General features: G+C 42.9%; 1 protein-coding gene across 6 annotated transcripts in view; it reads right to left on the bottom strand.

The window, feature by feature from the left end:
* The window catches only part of SLC41A3 (solute carrier family 41 member 3), a 141,307-nt gene that overhangs the window by 88,396 nt on the left and 29,839 nt on the right, over positions 1 to 23,072 (bottom strand). For 4 of the 6 annotated variants that reach the window (XM_032342972.1, XM_032342629.1, XM_032342713.1 and 1 more), the window contains one exon: positions 8,388 to 8,495. The exons of 1 other annotated variant lie outside the window; for it this stretch is intronic. In XM_032342972.1, the coding sequence (XP_032198863.1) occupies positions 8,388 to 8,495 (108 nt within the window). Of the gene's footprint in view, positions 1 to 8,387; positions 8,500 to 12,935; positions 13,599 to 23,072 lie in introns of those variants that run through there. One more of the 6 variants, XM_032343042.1, reaches the window with a different exon arrangement.

Genomic DNA, 23,072 nt, shown 5'->3' with positions numbered 1-23,072 from the left:
CCACATACTGGGTCACAAATCAGGACTCAACCGATACCAAAAGACTGACATTATTCCCTGCATATTCTCGGACCACAATGCTTTGAAACTGGAGCTCAATCACAAGGGAAACTTCGGAAGGAACTCAAACACCTGGAAGCTAAAGACCACCTTGATTAAGAATGCCTGGATCAACCAGGAGATCAAAGAAGAACTTCAACAATTCATGGAAACCCATGAGAATGAAGACACTTCGGTCCAAAACCTAAGGGATACAGCAAAGGCGGTCCTAAGGGTGAAATATATAGCCATCTAAGCTTCCCTAAAAAAAAAAAAAAAAAAAAAAAAATTGAAAAATTAAAAAACACGAGCTGACTTTACACAATGAAGAACTAGAGGATCAACAACAAATTAAGCCAACTCCACACACAAGAAGGGAAATAATCAAGATTCGAGCAGAGATCAATGAAATAGAAACTAGAGATATAGTAGAATGCTACAATGGAACTAGAAGCTGGTTTTTTGAAAGAATCAATAAGACTGATAAACCATTGGCCAAATCAATCCAAAAGAAAAGAGAGAAGGCCCAATTTAATAAAATTATGAATGAAAAGGGTGAGATCAGAGCTAACACCAAGGAAATAGAAACAATCATCAGAAATTATTATCAACAGTTATATGCCAATAAGTTAAGCAACCTAGATGAAAAGGATGCATTCCTGGAAAACTATAAACTTCAAAAACTGAACCAGGAAGAAACTGACAACCTGAATAGACTGATATCTAGTAATGATATTGAAGCAGTGATCAAAAACCTCCCAAAAAACAAGAGCCCAACACCTCATAGATTCACTGGGGAATTCTACCAAACTTTCAAAGAAGAAATAATACTTATTCTCCTGAAGCTGTTTCAAAGATTGAAGCAGAAGGCAAACTTTCAGACTGTTTTTATGATGCCAACATTATCTTTTCAGACTGTTTTTATGATGCCAACATTACCTTGATCCCCAAACAAGGAAAAGACACCACCAAAAAGGAGAATTTCAGACCAGTATCACTGATGAATATGGATGCTAAGATTCTCAACAAGATTCTATCTAATAGGATCCAACAGCACATTAAAAAGATTATCCACCATGACCAGGTGGGATTTATCCCTGGGTTACAAGGATGGTTCAACATTCACAAATCAATGTGACAGAACAAATCAATTAAGCAGAAAAAGCATTTGACAAAACCCAGCATCTGTTCCTGATTAAAATGCTTCAAAGTATAGGGATAGAGAAAACATTCCTCAACTTCATAAAAGCTATCTATGAAATAACCCACAGCAAATATAATCCTCAACAGGAAAAAGCTCACAGCCTTGCCATTGAGATCAGGAACACGACAAGGATGGCCACTCTCACCGTTCTTGTTCAACATAGTATTAGAAGTCCTAGCAACAGCAATCAGACAACAAAGAGAAATAAAAGGTATCCAAATTGGCAATGAAGAAGTCAAACTCTCTCTCTTTGCAGATGACATGATTCTTTATATGGAAAACCCAAAAGATTCCACCCCCAAACTACTAGAACTCATACAGCAATTCAGCAACGTGGCAGGATACAAAGTTAATGTACAGAAATCAGTGGCTTTCTTACACACTAACAATGAAAATACAGAAAGGGAAATTAGAGAATTGATTCCATTTACTATAGCACCAAGATTTAAAAGATACCTGGGAATCAACCTAACCAAAGAGGTAAAGGATCTGTACTCCAGGACTACAGAACACTCATGAAAGAAATTGAAGAAGACACAAAAAGATGGAAGACCATTCCATGTTCTTGGATTGGAAGAATAAATATTGTTAAAATGTCTATACCACCTAGAGCAATCTATACTTTTAATGCCATTCCGATCAAAATTCCATCAGTATTTTTCAAAGAGTTGGAACAAATAATCCTAAAACTTGCACAGAATCAGAAGAGACCCCGAATTCCTAAGGAAATGTTGAAAAAGAAAACGGGGGGCATCACATTACCTGATTTCAAGCTTTACTACAAAGTTGTGATCACCAAGACAGCATGGTACTGGCATAAAAACAGACACATAGACCAGCGGAACAGAGTAGAGAGCCCAGATATGCATACTCAACTCTATGGTCAAATAATCTTTGACAAAGGAGGAAAAAAAAACAGTGGAGAAAAGACAGTCTCTTCAATTAATGGTGCTGGGAAAACTGGACAGCTATATGTAGAAGAATGAAACTCGACCGTTCTCTTACACCATACACAAAGATAAACTCGAAATGGATAAAAGACCTCAATGTGAGACAGGAATCCATCAGACTCCTAGAGGAGAACATAGGCAGTAATCTCGTCGATTTCAGCCACAGAAACTTCTTTCAAGATATGTCTCCAAAGGCAAAGGAAACAAAAGCGAAGATCAACTTTCGGGACTTCATCAAAATCAAAAGCTTCTGCACAGCAAAGGAAACAGTAAAGAAAACAAAGAGGCAACCCACGGAATGGGAGAAGATATTTGCAAATGACAGTACAGACAAAAGGCTGATATCCAGGATTTGTTAAGAACTTCTCAAACTCAACACACACAAAACAGATAATCATGTCAAAAAATGGGCAGAAGACATGAACAGACACTTCTCCAATGAGGACATACAAATGGCTATCAGATATATGAAAAAATATTCATCATCACTAGCCATCAGGAAGATTCTAATGAAAACCACACTGAGATACCACCTTACACCAGTTAGAATGGCCAAAATTAGCAAGACAGGAAACAACATGTGTTGGAGAGGATGTGGAGAAAGGGGAACCCTCTTCCACTGTTGGTGGGAATGCAAGTTGGTGCAGCCTCTTTGGAGAACAGAGTGGAGATTCCTCAAGAAATTAAAAATAGAACTTCCCTATGACCCTGCCATTGTACTCCCCAAGGATACAGATGTAGTGAAAAGAAGGGCCATCTGTACCCCAATGTTTATAGCAGCAATGACCATGGTCACCAAACTGTGGAGAGAACCAAGATGCCCTCAAACGGACGAATGGATAAGGAAGATGTGGTCCATATACACTATGGGGTATTATGCCTCCATCAGAAAGGACGAATACCCAACTTTTGTAGCAACATGGACGGGACTGGAAGAGATTCTGCTGAGTGAAATAATTGTAGGATAGAGAGTCAATTGTACTCCTGGGTATTTACCCCAAGGATACAGATGTAGTGAAAAGAAGGGCCATCTGTACCCCAATGTTTATAGCAGCAATGACCATGGTCACCAAACTGTGGAGAGAATATGGTTTCACTTAGTTGTGGAGCATAACAAATAACATGGAGGACATAGGGAGATGGAGAGGAGAAGGGAGTTGAGGGAAATTGGAAGGGGAGGTGAACCATGAGAGACTAGGACTCTGAAAAACAATCTGAGGGTTTTGAAGGGGCTGGGGGTGGGAGGTTGGAGGAGCCATTGGTGGGTATTATGGACGGCATGTATTGCATGGAACACTGGGTGTGGTGCAAAAACAATGAATTCTGTTAAGTTGAAAAGAAATTTTAAAAAAACACAATGAACTACTGATACATACAACAAAGCACATGAATGGAACTCAAGGATATTATCACTTAGAAACACTATGCTCTTCTCAAATGACAAAACTTTATGTTGGAAAACAGCCAAGTATTTGCCAGGGATTAGGAATTAGGGATTAGGGAGGGGTAGCCTGAGGGAGGTCTTCATGGAGAGGACCAATTCTTATTCCTGATTGTGGTGATGATCGCAGGAATCTACATGTAATAAAATGACAGGGAACTCCGTATACAGCTTGTGCCAATGTCAATGTCCTAGTTTCATTAATGCACTAGAACTATGTAACATGCAAACACTGAGGGCAAGTGAGGGATGGGTACAAAGGTTGACTCTGTACTATCTTAGCAACATCCTGTGAATTTATAATTACTTCAAAATAAGTAGAAAAAGAAGCTATGAGAGAACATCCTTGTACTGGTATCTCTGGGTAACTAACTGCTTCTTTAGGAAAACCCAGCAGAAACAGAATTTCTGAGGTAAAGGGTCTACATATATTTGTGGTCTGATAAATTGCTCTTCTGAAAAACTACCAAATTATACTTGCTGACATCAGTGTTTGACAAGTCTCATCTCCACACAATTGCCAAAAGTGGACACTCACACTCATATTCATCTAAGTCCACTTGATATGCAATAAGATAGTACTGGTTAATGACTATCCACTAGTGACTAGTATGATTGAGACTTTTTTTCCTCTACTGTTTTATGGTCTTATTTATTTGTGAACATGGATTTATGATTCATGTCCTTTGTTCATTTTGATTTGAAGGGTTTGTCTTCATATTGATACGTAACAGCTACTTAGAGAGTTGAGGATACAGACCGTTATTTTTTATAGATTATAACTTCTTCCCTTGTTAGTTTTTCCCCATTTAAATTTATGCAAGGAGACTGTTATGTAGAATTGTATCCCTCCAAAAGATGTTGAGGTCCTAACCCCAGTACCTTAGTATGTGATTTGATTTGGAAATAGGGTTGCAGTGATGTCATTAGTTTAGATGAGGTCATAGTGGGGTAAGACACGTACTGAATCCAGTAAGACTGGTGTCCTTGTGAAAAGGAGAAATTTGGACACAGAGAGGAATATAGGCAGAATGCCCTGGGACAAAGGCAGGGATGGGGGTGATGTGTCTGCAAGCTAAGGAATGCCAAAAGTCTCCAGAAGCTGGGAGGTCTGGGACAGATTTTCCCTCATGGCCCTCAGAAGCAACTAACCCTGCCACCTTGATCTGGAGTTGCAGCCCTCAGAACTGTGAGAAAATCCACCTCTGTTTTTTAAGCCAAGCAGTTTGGGGTTCATTGTTATGGTGGCCCTAGAAAACTAAAACAAATTATTACATTGTTTCCGATGGGTTTTGCCTTTGTTCTGCTACTTAAAAAACACCACTGTTTTAAAATAATACTTAAAAAACATATTGTTTCCAATGGGTTTTGCATTTGTTCTGCTACTTAAAAAACACTATCACCAGATTCTGAAAATAATGGTGTGTCCTCCTGGTATCATGCTTCACTTTAAATTATTCAATCTCCTCAGGACACCTGGGTGGCTCAGTCAGTTAAGCGGCTGCCTTCGGCTCAGGTCATGATCCCAGTGTCCTGGAATCAAGTCCCACATCCGGCTCCTTGCTCGGCAGGGAGCCTGCTTCTCCGCCTGCCACTCTACCTGCCTGTGTGCACTCTATCTGACAAATAAATAAAAATAAAATCTTTTAAAAAATTATTCAATCTCCTCAACATATATATTGATGAATGACATAAGGAAAAATTAATTCTAAAGAATTAACCAATAATCTCAGCATCATTTATTAATAATTCATCCTTTCTCAGAGCACCTGGATGGCTCAGTTGGTTAAGAGTCGGACTCTTGGTTTACACTCAGGCCATGATCTCAGGGTCCTAGGATCGAGCCCCGTGTTGGGCTCCTTGCTCAGGGGGAGTTTGTTTCTCTCTCTAAAATAAATACATAAATCTTTTTTTTTTAAAATTCAACCTTTTTCACTGGTTTAAAGTGCTAGTATTCAATAAATTATATTTACATACATCTGAGCTTATTTCTGGATGTTCTGTTTTATTGTAAAACACATTAACTAATACTGGTTACAAAATAGTTTAATTACTATAGTGTTATATTACAATTTAAAATGTGGAAATCGAATTTCACCCTTACTAATAGTGTGCTTACTCTTTTTCTTACCAATATTTCCTTGGCTATTCTCACCCACTTACTTGTCCAGATCAACTTTAAAATAACACTGTCACCTGTTCCCCTAACTCCCTTTGGCAGACTGAGAGTAAGTGCATTAACTTTATAAACGAAAACAAGGAAAACTGTTAACTTTACAACACTGGCTTGCCCCATTCAGGAACTTCATATCTCTCTCCAAATTTATATTTCCTTTGTAAAGTGTTATTTTATTTGTATAGATCCTGAATATTTGCAGCTTCGGTCTGAAGATGTTTTAAAATTAGTTAATGTTTTAAAAGATAACTCTTTTCAGATTGTATTTCATAAATGATGATTTCTAGTGTGTACAGGAGTATACAGATAAACATTTATGTATGTCAATACATATATATATGTTTTAAATTTCATCTAGATATTTTGAAACCAGGTCCCTTTATTAAGCTTACTTAGTTTCATAGTTTTCTATTGCTTTACTGAGATCTTTCCAAGACGAAAAATATATTGATAGCAAATAATGAGTTTTTCTCTTTCCCAATATGCTAGTCTCTTATTTCCTTTTCTTGGCTTATTATAATATCTAAAACATCCAGAACAATATAGCTAAAATAAATAAAAATACAGAAAAATTATTCTATTTCAAGTTGCACTAAGAGTATTTTTAAAAATCATGAATGTGTGTTGAAAACGAAACTTGGGACACCTGGATGGCTTGGTGGGTTAAAGCCTCTGCCTTTGGCTCAGGTCATGATCCCAGGGTCCTGGAATCGAGCCCCGCATCGGGCTCTCTGCTCAGCAGGGAGCCTGCTTCCGCCTCTGTCTCTGCCTACTTGTGATCTCTGTCTGTCAAATAAATAAATAAAATCTTTAAAAAGAAAAAAATAAAAGAAAATGAAACTTATCTATACAGACTAGAGCTGGATCAGGATTGCTGGGACGCAGTGGTGGGAGAGGCTGGGCCAAGTGCATGAGGAGACATCTCCTGAGGAGATGGAAATGTTTTAGATCTTGATTGGGGTGGTAGTTACACAGGGACACAGATCTGTCAAAAGTCACCAACCTGTATGTTTAAAATTTGTGAGTTTTTATTTTATTAATTTATACCTTAATACAGTGATTTAAACAAAAATACAGAATGGGTGTTGAGTGACTTCAAAAGTTCATTATCATCACATGTGATGATAATGATGGAATTCTCCTTGGACAGATGGCCGTAATGAATTCTACCACTAGTTTTGTTTTCCCTTCGTGTTTTATGTATTTTAAACAAATTAGAATGAAGATTTGATCATTGCAGAGAAAGTTTAATATGTAGTTAAACACTATGAAATAAAAATACTAACATATGAAATGCCGCCACAGCAGAGATGGCAAGCAACACTTTTTATCCTCTCAAACACTGACCAATGACATCATATGTGCACATGTCTGTATCATGTTATCTGCTGCTTAAAACATTTCAATGTCCTTATGGGTCTGTAAGTGATCCAGCCTTACCTGTTAATTCCCTGTTATTGCAGTAACAAATTATCACAAATTTTATGGCTTAAAACAACAGAAATACATTCTCCTATAGTTCTGGAGGCTGAGTCTTAAATGAGTCTTCTGAGGCAAAACTCAAAGTGCCTCTGGAAGCTCTAGGGAGGAATTCCTTTTTCCAGCAGATGGAAATTCACCTTTTCCAGTAGGTGGAGCCACATTTCCTGGCCCTTCCTCCATCTTCCAATCCCAAAGCACAGCATCTTCTCTGCCTTGGCTTCCCTCACCTGGCATTTTCTTCTGAAACTACCCTGTCTCTCGTGCTGACACTGAGACCCACCTGGATAATCCAGGATCATCTCCCAGGTCCCTCACATAATCACAAAATCACACCTGCAAAGACCCTGTCCACATAAGGAACCATGCACAGGCCTGACTGATTAGGTTGTGGCTCTTGAGGGGTCACTGTTGGGCTAACCGCCCTTCACCTCCGGCACCCCCTCCCCTTGCCTGCCCTACTCCAGCTACACTGCTCTTTCAGTCTCTTGGCCATACCACACCTCCTCTTGCCACAGGCCAGGTTCACATGCTGGTCACAGGAGGGGAGAGACCAGTCTGCATAACAGAAGGAGAATGTCGTTCCCAGGACAGCCGGGAGGGCTAGGACAAGCAACAAGGCAAGGACCGTGTGAGCCACAGAGCCCTAAGAAGACCCCTCTGCTGACGGAACATTCAAGGAAAACATTCTAGAGAACAAAATTCTCCAAGGGAGGTGGGTGTCATATTGATTCAAACCCCTCTCTCCTCTCCCAAACCCTCCAGCCAGCCTGTGCTGCTCATTACAGCTTGTACGTGAATGTGTGGAGCTGGGCTCCGGGGCCCAGAGCAGCACCTGACACTGGGGCTAGAGGAGAAACAAAGGGTACATGGGGCTGGGCCTGGCCCTTGCCGGCAGTCCAGCTGCACCGTGGAAAAAGAGGTCCGCAGACTGAGAGGAGTGACCAGGTGGAGCATCGTGATGGAACAGAACCTCACGACACTCTTTTTTCCAGAATTCAACCCACTGGCTAACAAGCTGTGAGGGGAGCCTGGGAGGTGCCCATGGATTCACCCCTTCAGGGGGCAGGTGGCCCAGATGCTCAGATATCGACTTACAGCTGTGGAGAGACGTGATGCCAGCGTCATTTCCAGGTTCCCCTTCAGGCCCACCAGGGGCGGCACCAATGTCAATAGATCTTTAACCTCCACAAATACCGGCCAGTGCTGGTGGGGAAAGAACAGAAGATCAATCCAAGTACACATACTGGCACATCTTTGAAATTTCTCAAAAGAAGGTGTGGCAAGTTACTTCTCATGAATAAGACTAAGTAAATGGCTTAAATGGCTTTAAATTAAATGCAGATTAAGGAAGCCATGAAAATTTCTGAATACTATTCAGCGAACATCACTTGTGGCCTCAAGATAGTCTCTTTCTCTGGCCTTCAGCAGCTGGGAAAACTGGGGGCCAAGCTGGGGTCCAAGGTTGACGGGCCGGGTCCAGCCTGCAAACATACTGTGTTTAGTGTGGCCCATGTGTTTGTAGAAACAGGAACAAGTCACCAATTTCAAAGCTGGGAGATTTGAATGAGAGAGCTGGCGAGACCAGCTAGGACCAAGGAGTGGCTCTGCTCTACCTTGGACACCAATTCTCAGGTGCCCCCAAGACACCAAGGCCAAGTGGCCCCAGAGCATCATGTATGGGCTCTAGAATTGTCAAAACAGACAGAATATGTCTCTATCCAGGTCCTATCAAGCGTAAAATATTAAAAATTTAAAAAAAGGGTCTCTGCGTCACTCAGTCAGTTAAGCATCTGCCTTTGACTCAGGTCATGATCCTGGGGTCCTGGGATCAAGTCCCACATCTGGCTTCCTACTCTGTGGGGAGCCTGCTTCTCTGTCCCTCCACACCTCATACTAACACTCTCCCTCTTCTTTCTCACTCACTCTTGCTCTATCTTGAATAAATAAATAAAATATTCAAAAATAAAAGAAAATAAAAAAGAATGAAAGGGCACATAAAGAAAATTGGAAGGGAAAAAACTTACTTGTGAAGTGAAAATTCCTACCTATTTATATGCAATTATATTGCCTGTGCCCCCTCCACCAATTTTCAATACCCATCTGGTACCACTGACTTAATTTAACTCTCTGGCCCCTGTAGATACCTGTGATCCCTACATTAAAGGTTCTTCTTAGTTTTATAATTCTAGACCTAAAAAACTCTTCTACCTTGTCAGCTAGGAGGCAGGAGGACTGGGGTCTGGTCCCTACTCCCTGAGACTGAAGATGTATGAATCTACTTACTAGGGGCCCAGAAGAGTCACCTAAAGCAGCCCAACAGAACATCTCACAGGGCCTGAAGTGAAAGGGGTCAGGCCTCCTTCGGGTGCTCAGATGGACAAAGAGCACCCATGGCTGATGGCTCCCTTTCTCCTTTCATCTTAACTGCAAAGCTGGGGCATTCAGAATCCATTCCCAGCTCAGATGGAGTGAGGAGTCTGTTCTCCCCTGAAAGTTCAGAAGAGGACTGTGTCCTCAGGCAAGAAGGTGCTCCCATGGTCTGTTGGCAGCCTCTGCAGCTCTCGGTCTTCCAGAAGCATCCAGTCCCAGTCCCCTGTGCAGCTGTCTTATCAGTACACCACATCCCGTCCAAAGAGGTTAGTCTGCAATCCAGGAAGGACCCTCCTCCCTGGCCTCTGGTCTCCCCTGAGACTGACTTCCTATACTCCAAGCTTCCTTCTACCTCCCAGCAAGCTGTCTGCTCCCAAGCACTTTCTTTTTGGCTGACACACAAATCCGAGTAATCCTGCCATAGAAGGCTCACCAACACCCACACAACTCCTTGGTACTCAGCATACAACTCGAGCAGGGCAAACCGGTCCCCCCACTGTCTGTCCAGCACCCTGACCATGGCCGTGTGCCACTCCTCACTCCTTGCAAATGCCTAGTCACTCACACACTGATCCCTTTGCTTGGAATGACTGCTGTCTCTCACATCATCCTAAAAGCTGTTAGAGTATCCTTTAAGATCCAACTCCAGCTGTCCTGCTAACTACAGATTCTATGATCCCTATAGGAAGAATGAGTCATTCCCTCTTTCTTCATAGGCAAATGTCTGCTCACTACCTCCGCTCCTGGACACATGTTTGTGGGATGATCAGATGAGCACCTGCCTCATCTCACTGGGCTACAAATGCCAGGAAGGCGAGAATAGGTCTGTTTCTGCTCACCACTGCACCTCCAGGGCCCAAGAGCAGTTGTACAGAATTCAACAAAACATGCAGAGTGAATAAATGAAGAATGAGACAAGGGAATGAATTCATCTAACCTACTCTGAGCACAGCTACAACCGCTCTGCTTCACGTCTGATTCAGTGCAGAAAGACCACATATACTCTAACAATGAAAACCACTGTCATTGCCCCTGAGTGCACTCCCATAAGGTCTAAAGGACACACATGACCTGCTAATAGAGGCTTCCTCCACAAATAAACTGAGACTGAGGGCTTAACCTCAACTGCGATATTTATTTTGTAAAAAAGAGAAATATTTATACTTTTCTTGTGTAACAAAAAGATAATTTAAAAAAGAAGAAGAAAAAGAACTGATACTCTGGCCACTTAGTGGGCCTCAATCCCTGGGACCAATGACAGACTGAACTCAGACCCCATAAATAGAGAACCCAGATCCCTGGCCCCAAATCTAGAGGAGATAAAACCAGCACCTGGCCAGTGCCCTTAGGACCAGCCCACTGTGCCAGGGACATCCCCAGGGCACACCTGCCAGGTGGTCATCCTTGCTGCAGGCTCATAAGCCCTGAGGCCCTGACATGCAGCAGCCTGGAAATAGCTGGATCCAGGTTACCCTTCTATATTGCGGCACTACCCTGTGAAATGGTGTTGGCAAGGCTGCCTCCTGAACCACTGAGTGGCCATGAGCAGGGAGGTGCTGGTGCACATGTAGGAGCCACGGAAAGCTGAGTGCTCTTGAACTTCACTGTACCTGGGAGGCACTGCACATTTGCAAAGTGGGAAGAAGGAACAAGGCGTATCTTCTAGGGATGTCTCCAGTTTTTCCCAGCTGCTAGGTCTCCCAAAGCTGGAGGGCTCAAGGCCTGGATTTGCAGACCAGCCTTCCCCCTGCATGTTCTGGGCCTGCTTCCCAAGAAACACCTTTCACTGCATGCTAGCCTCCCAGCTGGCACCTTAACACAGAGGTCCAGAAAGGTGTTCTGTCCTCTGGCTGGACTTCCCCCTGGAATGGGCTTCTGCACCACCACTTCTGATGATCAGGCACAATCCCAAGCCTGCCACATGCCACTGAATCTTCTGGACTCTTCCAAGATCCCCCCCAACCCACTGATCAATATTCTGCCAGCCTGCGGCAACTAAGGGACATGCCATGTGGTGGAGGGCTGAAACACATGCTCTGAGAATTCATGGAAGGTCAAAAAGGAGAGACCCAGGACTGAGTCTTTCTCCACAGTATCCCCAGGAGGGTCTTAGGGAAGGCACAAGACACTACTGTAGCAGCTCGAGGGGTGAAGCTCTGAGGTGGGAGAGATAAGTATATAGGCTGCAAGCCCCCCAAGTGAATGCTTTCTAATGGTACTGGCCAGTACACAATGGGCTGTCCCGGACCCAGGAGGGCTGAATGTGCCCTCTGCTGAGCCATGCAAGTGGAGGCCAGCTAGGAGGCATCATGAGCCTCATCCAGAGACTGGGAGACAGCCATCAGGAAGGAGATGTTGGGTCCAACTGAGAAAGACACACACTAGCTGGGATGTCCCCACAGGCTGCAAAACTAAATTTAAACTTAATATCACTGACTAAAAAGCGTATCATCATATAGTATGATCCCATACATTCTTGATGGATACACACCAAAATACTGACAGAGATTATGGGCACCCTCTCTTCTTCACTTACATATATTGTCTAAAATCAGACTAACTCTATAAAAATGTTTAGGCAGACAAAGCAAACCCTCAGTGATTCAAACAGCATTATCTGAGCCAATCCCAGGGCATAAACAGACCAGGAGAAGTGAGTGCTAGAGTGTGTGCTCACCCGAGGGCCTCCCACAAATGCTAGTACCCAAGAGAGACCACTACCTCCCTGTGCTTGCTCGGACCCCAACTCAGGCTCTGGACAGAGATTCTGGGGGCTGGAGGGAACAGCCCCATTACCCTCGGGGCTATGACATGAGGCATACTTGGCTGCCTATCCTCACAATGCTGTGACATATGTGCATTCATTTGCCCTGTCTGTAGATGGGGAGGCTGATGCAGGGGAAGCTTAATGAATTCCCTCAAGTAGTGAGTGAATGGCAGAGGATCTGAGCTCTTCCAAGCCCTGCCTGATGAACCTGCATCCCTTGGAAGGAAAATGGTTTGAACTCCCCAGGCTAACATGTGTGGGATGATCTTGGAGGGAGTCATCAGAAGCTTCTATGGATCTCGGACCTGGAGTCCCTGGAGGAATCTCCAGCTGGCACCACGGAGCCCGCGACTCCCGGGCATTGGGCCAGGCTCAGGGCTGCAGCCCAACTCAGGGCCTCTGCTGTCCTCCACCCTGTCCTATCTGTGATGCCCAGAGAGCCTGATTCTCCTCTCCCTCCACCCAGGGCCCCACGCTAGCACTCGTATGCCCAGTACGCACTTGGGATGATGTTCATCACCAGGCCAGCTGTCAATATGCCCACGCCCGAGAGAAGAATGGGCACCACGATCTGGCAAATGATAGTGAAGACAGTCTCAGGCCAGACCCCATGTGGGAAGCGGGTGAGCTCACAGCTGAAGCCTTGCAGCTTCTTGCCCTGGAAGCGAAACTCCAGATTCAGCTGGGTGACCACCATGGTCAAGCCGTGAACTACATGTGCATGAGCAAGAAGTCCAGGTCTGTCCTCTGTCCTCCTTGCACACACCAGGATGCATTTCTTAAGAGGTCCACACAGGTAATGTTGCCAGTGTCCTGAGCTGTTGAAAGGCTCCCTTATAGCCCCTCAGCCGAGGGTGAGAGCAAGCAAGGAACAAAGGCCAGTGTGACTCAGAGCCTTATTTGGGGCCTTGGCAAGCTCCTCCTGTCCGTCCACTCCCTGCAGATCAGGCTCTCCTCAGAGTGGTTGCTGTACCAGCCCGGACCTCCCTCAACTGGACTGTCATGAGGAAACTCACAGCCTCTCTCACTGACCTTGAGAGCATCCAGCCAATGCTGGCTGGGGCTAGATCCAGGGAGATAGAGCTGCAGGAGACCTGGCCTTGGTGAGGGCTACAAAGAATCCTGCCCGCCTCTGCACACACACCCCAGGCTGCTTCTACTTTCGGAAGACAAGGGCCTGGAGAAATCTCAGCATAAAGGACCCATTCCTACAGGCCCCTGAGGAGTTCACTCCTCAAGGTCAAGAGGGCTGCAGATACCCAAGAAAGAAGCCATGTCCTACATTCACCTTGACTTCAGAGTTGAAAGGCTCACGGCCATATGAAGAAGCTGTGTTCACAAAGGAAACACAGTACTGTGCTCTCTCAAGGGACCAGAAGGCTTATAAACATGCTTCAAAAGGGACCCTCACTCCCTGTACCCTGACTGTCCCAACCCAGAAAATTCATTGAGACATAACCTCTGACTGCCAGAGATTCTATTGTTGGGGGTGCCCTGTGCACTCCCCATGTACCAGGGGTGGAATGGCCAGCCTGAGGGCTAGCTGGAACAAAGGCCAAGGCCACAGTCAAGAGAAGCCCGGAGTCAGAAGTACACTCACCTACTGACCCGGGAAGACTTCACCTGGACCAGGCCCTTGATCTGGGCTTCAACTTCCGATCCTGTTCCTCTCAGGCAGTTTGGCTGTTTCTCCTGTGTTGGAGAGTCTATCCCACACTCAGATCCCATGCCAGTAGCCTGCAGATCATGGTCCTCACCAATCTAGATCCTACTGACTTCCTCCAGCCCATCTACCTCCTCACCAACTCTAGCTAAAGTCCTCCGATAACTGTCTGCCTCAAGCCCCAGATATTCCTCTCTCTGCATCTGTCCTCACACAGTTCATTTACTCATTCATTCAACAGGTATTTTTAAGCCTTTCCTTGGAGCCAGTGATAATGAGCTCTAACCTTCTCAGGCATTCCTCTCTTTGATTTGTGAAAAGAAACCAAGCCAGTCTGGTTTCTGAGAGACTGAGTCTCTGCTTCCCATCTCTTGAAATGCTCATGCTTGTAACCCAGACACCATACTGAAAGGAGCCCAAGTGGTCACATGGAGAGGCCCCCTATGGGTATTCCCACTGTAATTCCAGGTGACAGCCAGCAGCAACTGTCATGTCACATAGTGAGCTAGCCTGTGTTGCACACAACACGCAGCAAGCCACTGCAGCAGACCCAGCAGCAGACCAGACATCCATTCTCACGAACTCTACCCAAACTGCAGATTCATAATCTAATTGAATGACTGGCTTGAAACAAGCCACTAAATTTGGGTGTGGTGTGCTGCATGGCAAATAGGTAACAGGGACATCTGGGGAGCCTCATCCCCACTCTGTTTTTCTCATCTCAGATAAACTAGTAATTACCAAGCTTCCCTGAGTTCGCAGACTCCATGTAACTCCCATGTAACTCAATCAGTCCTCCATGACCATCCCTTCCAACCCCTCACCCAAGCCTCCTGCCTCAGTGAATGGCTCTGTCAGAAACCCAAAACCCACTCCGATCACCCATCCCACAACCACCTCAGCCCCACATCCAATCTGCTCATCCCCATGTCTCTGCCATGCCCATCCCCTCCTCTCCAGCTCATGGACACCACCTTCAGCAGGGCCCTTAGTACCTCCTAACCCATCTGTCCACCAGAAATAATGCATGTTTTTCACATTCACATTTTATATTACATCTCCAAGTCACCCGCTTGCCCAAATATCCTCAAGAGCTGTCAGCTCATTACCTGAGAAAGTTGAGATTTTGCGGCCACACATTCAAGGTCCCGTATGGGGTGGGGAGCATCCATTTGAGGCCTGTCTCTTTCTAGAATGTAGTCATACACCGCACAGCCTAGAAGGAACTTCCCGTGGACCCTCACGTGGGCCGTGCCTATGTTCACACTACTCTTTCTGCAGGCTCACACTGTTCAGACTGAACTCCTGCCAAACCTCGGGGCCAACTGAGTGCCTCCTCTTCTTTGAGGCCGTCCCAGTTTCCTGGACAGAGCCTGACATCTTGCCCAGGATTCCCAAGCTCTTTTTCTGAACCCCTCTGAAAGCAAGCCCACACTTGCCGGGTAGCAACATGAAATGCACACACATAGACTCTCCCATCCTGGAGTGCGTTACCTCGAGATGGAAGCTGGCTGACTCACTGCTGCAGTCTTCAGAGGAGGGGAAAGCATTCATTCATTTACTCCCCAAATTAGTACTGAGGGCCTAATATCTGCCAGACTCATAGTCTAAGTATCATGGTGCATCTGTTAGCTGACAGACACATGCTTAGAACCTATGGCAGCCAATCCTAAAATTGGAAAATGTAATTATGACCTGTGACAAGTGCTGTGAAGGAAACCCAAGGAACGGGAGCAGAGATGGGGGCCAACCAAACACACACAGCACCAAGACCTGCAAATGAATGAATAAACGAACGACTGAAAGAGATTCATTCCCTTGTGTACCCATCTGTGCTTCTCAATGCCCTTTCGTGCTGAATCATTTCATGTTCAGTCCACCACCAGACTCACAAAGCATCTCTAGGATGTTCCCCAGGAAGTACAACCTTCTGTTTTTACAGATGAGAAATCAAAGGCCCAACAGGCACATAACAAAATGCTCCCCATCACTCCCCATCAGGGAAATACAAATCAAAACCACAATGAAATGCTACCTCACACCAGTCAGAATGACTAAAATTAGCAAGCCAGGAAGTGACAGGTGTTGCTGAGGATGCAAGAAAGGGGAACCCTCCTACACTGTTGGTGGGAATGTAAGCTGGTGCAGCCACTCTGGAAAACAGCATGGAGGTTCCTCAAGAAGTTAAAAATAGAGCTAGCCTATGACCCGGCAATTGCACTACTGGGTATTTACCCCAAAGATACAAACGTAGTGAAAAGAAGGGCCATACACACCCCAATGTTCATAGCAGCAATGTCCGCAATAGACAAACTGGAAAGAGCTGAGATGCCTTTCAACAGATGAATGGATAAAGAAGATCTTGTTCATATCTACAGTGGAATATGACTCAGCCACCAGAAAGGATGAATACCTATCATTTACCTCAACAAGGATGAAACTGGAGGTATAACGCTAAGTGAAGTAAGTCAAGCAGAGACAGACAAAGGCTTTCATTCATATGTGGAACATATGAAATAGCGCAGAGGATCATAGGCGAAGGGATGGAAAACTGGATGGGAAGAAATCAGAGAGGTAGATAAACCATGAGAACTCTTTTTTTTTTTTTTTTTGAATTGAACAATATCAATATACTTAATGCATTAAAAATTACCCTTAAAAAGGGTATAATGGTAAATTCTATGCTATACCAAAATAAAAATATAAGAGAATAACAATGAGTTTCATACAAAGAATGATAGTTATTTTCCAGCTTCACATATAAAAAAATCAAGAGGCTGACAAAGAAACATCCATGATCAGATGCTTAGTCAGGAGTTAAACTGACCACAAAGCCCTGGGTATCTTAATTTCTGGTACAGTGTTCTTTTCATGCAAAACTGCAGATTCAACCCTATCCCTTTGATATGCATAACTGGGATTCTGGAAGCCTCATAACATTGTCTTATAAAAATGATCAGTTAGACAGTGTACACAGTGGAATTTTAAAACCATGTCCTTTGATAAAACATGAGTGTAATAAATTTGTCATACATCTTAGTCAATTTATTCTTGAAAATATACTCCCTATAGGGACATTTAACACTGAAAAATATAAGCCTTCTTTATATTTTAAAGGAAAATCAGTTTCTGTTTCTTATTCTCTCGGGGATTCTTCCTTAGATCTTTCACTCTAGGGAAAATTCCAAATGCAGTGATATTTCCTGAAAAATATCCTGCCCTGTGTCTAGGTATAAGTCTGAAAATCCCTTCCTTAGGAGAAACACAGGATTATTTCTGAGTTGTCATGGTGATGCTTAGGGAAGATAACTTTTTTTTTTTTTTTAATATATATATTTAATTTATTTTTTTTATTTTTTTTTATTTATTTATTTTTTTATTTCCAGCATAACAGTATTCATTATTTTTGCACCACACCCCGTGCTCCATGCAATCCGTGCCCTCTATAATACCCACCACCTGGTACCCCAACCTCCCACCCCCCGTCCCTTCAAAACCCTCAGATTGTTTTTCAGAGTCCATAGTCTCTCATGGTTCACCTCCCCTTCCAATTTCCCCCAACTCCCTTCTCCACTCTAAGTCCCCATGTCCTCCATGCTATTTGTTATGCTCCACAAATAAGTGAAACCATATGATAATTGACTCTCTCTGCTTGACTTATTTCACTCAGCATAATCTCTTCCAGTCCCGTCCATGTTGCTACAAAAGTTGGGTATTCATCCTTTCTGATGGAGGCATAATACTCTATCCCCAGGGGTACAGGTCTATGAATCACCAGGTTTACACACTTCACAGCACTCACCAAAGCACATACCCTCCCCAATGTCCATAATCCCACCCCCTTCTCCCAAACCCCCTCCCCCCAGCAACCCTCAGTTTGTTTTGTGAGATTAAAAGTCACTTATGGTTTGTCTCCCTCCCAATCCCATCTTGTTTCCTTTATCTTCTCCTACCCACTTAAGCCCCCATGTTGCATCACCACTTCCTCATATCAAGGAGATCATATGATAGTTGTCTTTCTCTGCTTGACTTATTTCGCTAAGCATGATACGCTCTAGTTCCATCCATGTTGTCGCAAATGGCAAGATTTCATTTCTTTTGATGGCTGCATAGTATTCCATTGTGTATATATACCACATCTTCTTGATCCATTCATCTGTTGATGGACATCTAGGTTCTTTCCATAGTTTGGCTATTGTGGACATTGCTGCTATAAACATTCGGGTGCACGTGCCCCTTTGGATCACTACGTTTGTATCCTTAGGGTAAATACCCAATAGTGCAATTGCTGGGTCATAGGGCAGTTCTATTTTCAACATTTTGAGGAACCTCCATGCTGTTTTCCAGAGTGGCTGCACCAGCTTGCATTCCCACCAACAGTGTAGGAGGGTTCCCCTTTCTCCGCATCCTCGCCAACATCTGTCATTTCCTGACTTGTTGATTTTAGCCATTCTGACTGGTGTGAGGTGATATCTCATTGTGGTTTTGATTTGTATTTCCCTGATGCCGAGTGATATGGAGCACTTTTTCATGTGTCTGTTGGCCATCTGGATGTCTTCTTTGCAGAAATGTCTGCTCATGTCCTCTGCCCATTTCTTGATTGGATTATTTGTTCTTTGGGTGTTGAGTTTGCTAAGTTCTTTATAGATTCTGGACACTAGTCCTTTATCTGATATGTCATTTGCAAATATCTTCTCCCATTCTGTCAGTTGTCTTTTGATTTTGTTAACCGTTTCCTTTGCTGTGCAAAAGCTTTTGATCTTGATGAAATCCCAATAGTTCATTTTTGCCCTTGCTTCCCTTGCCTTTGGCGTTGTTCCTAGGAAGATGTTGCTGCGGTTGAGGTCAAAGAGGTTGCTGCCTGTGTTCTCCTCAAGGATTTTGATGGATTCCTTTCGCACATTGAGGTCCTTCATCCATTTTGAGTCTATTTTTGTGTGTGGTGTAAGGAAATGGTCCAATTTCATTTTTCTGCATGTGGCTGTCCAATTTTCCCAGCACCATTTATTGAAGAGGCTGTCTTTTTGCCATTGGACATTCTTTCCTGCTTTGTCGAAGATTAGTTGACCATAGAGTTGAGGGTCTATTTCTGGGCTCTCTATTCTGTTCCATTGATCTATGTGTCTGTTTTTGTGCCAGTACCATGCTGTCTTGATGACGACAGCTTTGTAATAGAGCTTGAAGTCCGGAATTGTGATGCCACCAACGTTGGCTTTCTTTTTCAATATCCCTTTGGCTATTCGAGGTCTTTTCTGGTTCCATATAAATTTTAGCATGATTTGTTCCATTTCTTTGAAAAAGATGGATGGTACTTTGATAGGAATTGCATTAAATGTGTAAATTGCTTTAGGTAGCATAGACATTTTCACAATATTTATTCTTCCAATCCAGGAGCATGGAACATTTTTCCATTTCGTTGTGTCTTCCTCAATTTCTTTCATGAGTACTTTATAGTTTTCTGAGTATAGATTCTGTGTCTCTTTGGTTAGGTTTATTCCTAGGTATCTTATGGTTTTGGGTGCAATTGTAAATGGGATTGACTCCTTAATTTCTCTTTCTTCTGTCTTGCTGTTGGTGTAGAGAAATGCAACTGATTTCTGTGCATTGATTTTATATCCTGACACTTTACTGAATTCCTGTATAAGTTCTAGCAGTTTTGGAGTGGAGTCTTTTGGGTTTTCCACATATAGTATCATATCATCTGCGAAGAGTGATAATTTGACTTCTTCTTTGCCGATTTGGATGCCTTTAATTTCCTTTTGTTGTCTGATTGCTGAGGCTAGGACCTCTAGTACTATGTTGAATAGCAGTGGTGATAATGGACATCCCTGCCGTGTTCCTGACCTTAGCGGAAAAGCTTTCAGTTTTTCTCCATTGAGAATGATATTTGCGGTGGGTTTTTCATAGATGGCTTTGATGATATTGAGGTATGTGCCCTCTATCCCTACACTTTGAAGAGTTTTGATCAGGAAGGGATGCTGTACTTTGTCAAATGCTTTTTCAGCATCTATTGAGAGTATCATATGGTTCTTGTTCTTTCTTTTATTGATGTGTTGTATCACATTGACTGATTTGCGGATGTTGAACCAACCTTGCAGCCCTGGAATAAATCCCACTTGGTCGTGGTGAATAATCTTTTTAATGTACTGTTGAATCCTATTGGCTAGTATTTTGTTGAGTATTTTCGCATCTGTGTTCATCAAGGATATCGGTCTATAGCTCTCTTTTTTGGTGGGATCCTTGTCTGGTTTTGGGATCAAGGTGATGCTGGCCTCATAAAATGAGTTTGGAAGTTTTCCTTCCATTTCTATTTTTTGGAACAGTTTCAGGAGAATAGGAATTAGTTCTTCTTTAAATGTTTGGTAGAATTCCCCCGGGAAGCCGTCTGGCCCTGGGCTTTTGTTTGTTTGGAGATTTTTAATGACTGTTTAAATCTCCTTACTGGTTATGGGTCTGTTCAGGCTTTCTATTTCTTCCTGGTTCAGTTGTGGTAGTTTATATGTTTCTAGGAATGCATCCATTTCTTCCAGATTGTCAAATTTGTTGGCGTAGAGTTCCTCATAGTATGTTCTTATAATAGTTTGTATTTCTTTGGTGTTAGTTGTGATCTCTCCTCTTTCATTCATGATTTTATTTATTTGGGTCCTTTCTCTTTTCTTTTTGATAAGTCGGGCCAGGGGTTTATCAATTTTATTAATTCTTTCAAAGAACCAGCTCCTAGTTTCGTTGATTTGTTCTATTGTTTTTTTGGTTTCTATTTCATTGATTTCTGCTCTGATCTTTATGATTTCTCTTCTCCTGCTGGGCTTAGGGTTTCTTTCTTGTTCTTTCTCCAGCTCCTTTAGGTGTAGGGTTAGGTTGTGTACCTGAGACCTTTCTTGTTTCTTGAGAAAGGCTTGTACCGCTATATATTTTCCTCTCAGGACTGCCTTTGTTGTGTCCCACAGATTTTGAACCGTTGTAGTTTCATTATCATTTGTTTCCATGATTTTTTTCAATTCTTCTTTAATTTCCCGGTTGACCCATTCATTCTTTAGAAGGATGCTGTTTAGTCTCCATGTATTTGGGTTCTTTCCAAACTTCCTTTTGTGGTTGAGTTCTAGCTTTAGAGCATTGTGGTCTGAAAATATGCAGGGAATGATCCCAATCTTTTGATACCGGTTGAGTCCTGATTTAGGACCGAGGATGTGATCTATTCTGGAGAATGTTCCATGTGCACTAGAGAAGAATGTGTATTCTGTTGCTTTGGGATGAAATATTCTGAATATATCTGTGATGTCCATCTGGTCCAGTGTGTCGTTTAAGGCCTTTATTTCCTTGCTGATCTTTTGCTTGGATGATCTGTCCATTTCAGTGAGGGGAGTGTTAAAGTCCCCTACTATTATTGTATTATTGTTGATGTGTTTCTTTGATTTTGTTATTAATTGGTTTATATAGTTGGCTGCTCCCACGTTGGGGGCATAGATATTTAAAATTGTTAAATCTTCTTGTTGGACAGACCCTTTGAGTATGATATAGTGTTCTTCCTCATCTCTTATTATAGTCTTTGGCTTAAAATCTAATTGATCTGATATAAGGATTGCCACTCCTGCTTTCTTCTGATGTCCATTAGCATGGTAAATTCTTTTCCACCCCCTCACTTTAAATCTGGAGGTGTCTTCGGGCTTAAAATGAGTTTCTTGGAGGCAACATATAGATGGGTTTTGTTTTTTTATCCATTCTGATACCCTGTGTCTTTTGACAGGGGCATTTAGCCCATTAACATTCAGGGTAACTATTGAGAGATATGAATTTAGTGCCATTGTATTGCCTGTAAGTTGACTGTTACTGTATATGGTCTCTGTTCCTTTCTGATCTACCACTTGTAGGCTCTCTCTTTGCTTAGAGGACCCCTTTCAATATTTCCTGTAGAGCTGGTTTGGTATTTGCAAATTCTTTCAGTTTTTGTTTGTCCTGAAAGCTTTTAATCTCTCCTTCTATTTTCAATGATAGCCTAGCTGGATATAGTATTCTTGGCTGCATGTTTTTCTCGTTTAGTGCTCTGAAAATATCATGCCAGCTCTTTCTGGCCTGCCAGGTCTCTGTGGATAAGTCAGCTGCCAATCTAATATTTTTACCATTGTATGTTACAGACTTCTTTTCCCGGGCTGCTTTCAGGATTTTCTCTTTGTCACTGAGACTTGTAAATTTTACTATTAGGTGACGGGGTGTGGGCCTATTCCTATTGATTTTGAGGGGCGTTCTCTGAACCTCCTGAATTTTGATGCTCGTTCCCTTTGCCATATTGGGGAAATTCTCCCCAATAATTCTCTCCAGTATACCTTCTGCTCCCCTCTCTCTTTCTTCTTCTTCTGGAATCCCAATTATTCTAATGTTGTTTCTTCTTATGGTGTCACTTATCTCTCGAATTCTCCCCTCGTGGTCCAGTAGCTGTTTGTCCCTCTTTTGCTCAGCTTCTTTATTCTCTGTCATTTGGTCTTTTATATCACTAATTCTTTCTTCTGCCTCATTTATCCTAGCAGTGAGAGCCTCCATTTTTGATTGCACTTCATTAATAGCTTTTTTGATTTCAACTTGGTTAGATTTTAGTTCTTTTATTTCTCCAGAAAGGGCTTTTATATCTCTCGAGAGGGTTTCTCTAATATCTTCCATGCCTTTTTCGAGCCCGGCTAGAACCTTGAGAATTGTCATTCTGAACTCTAGATCTGACATATTACCAATGTCTGTATTGATTAGGTCCCTAGCCTTCGGTACTGCCTCTTGTTCTTTTTTTTGTGTTGAATTTTTCCGTCTTGTCATTTTGTCCAGATAAGAGTATATGAAGGGGCAAGTAAAATACTAAAAGGGTGGCAACAACCCCAGGAAAAAATGCTTTCACCAAATTAGAAGAGATCCAAAATCGTGAGGGGGGAGAAAGGGGATAAAAAGAGGTTCAAAAAGGAAGAAAGAAAAAAAAAAAAAAAAAAGAAAAGAAAAGAAT

The sequence above is a fragment of the Mustela erminea genome, chromosome 1 (genome assembly GCF_009829155.1).
Source record: "Mustela erminea isolate mMusErm1 chromosome 1, mMusErm1.Pri, whole genome shotgun sequence".
In the NCBI taxonomy this organism is placed as follows: Eukaryota; Metazoa; Chordata; class Mammalia; order Carnivora; family Mustelidae; genus Mustela; species Mustela erminea.
This window is presented reverse-complemented; position numbering and strand designations above follow the sequence as displayed.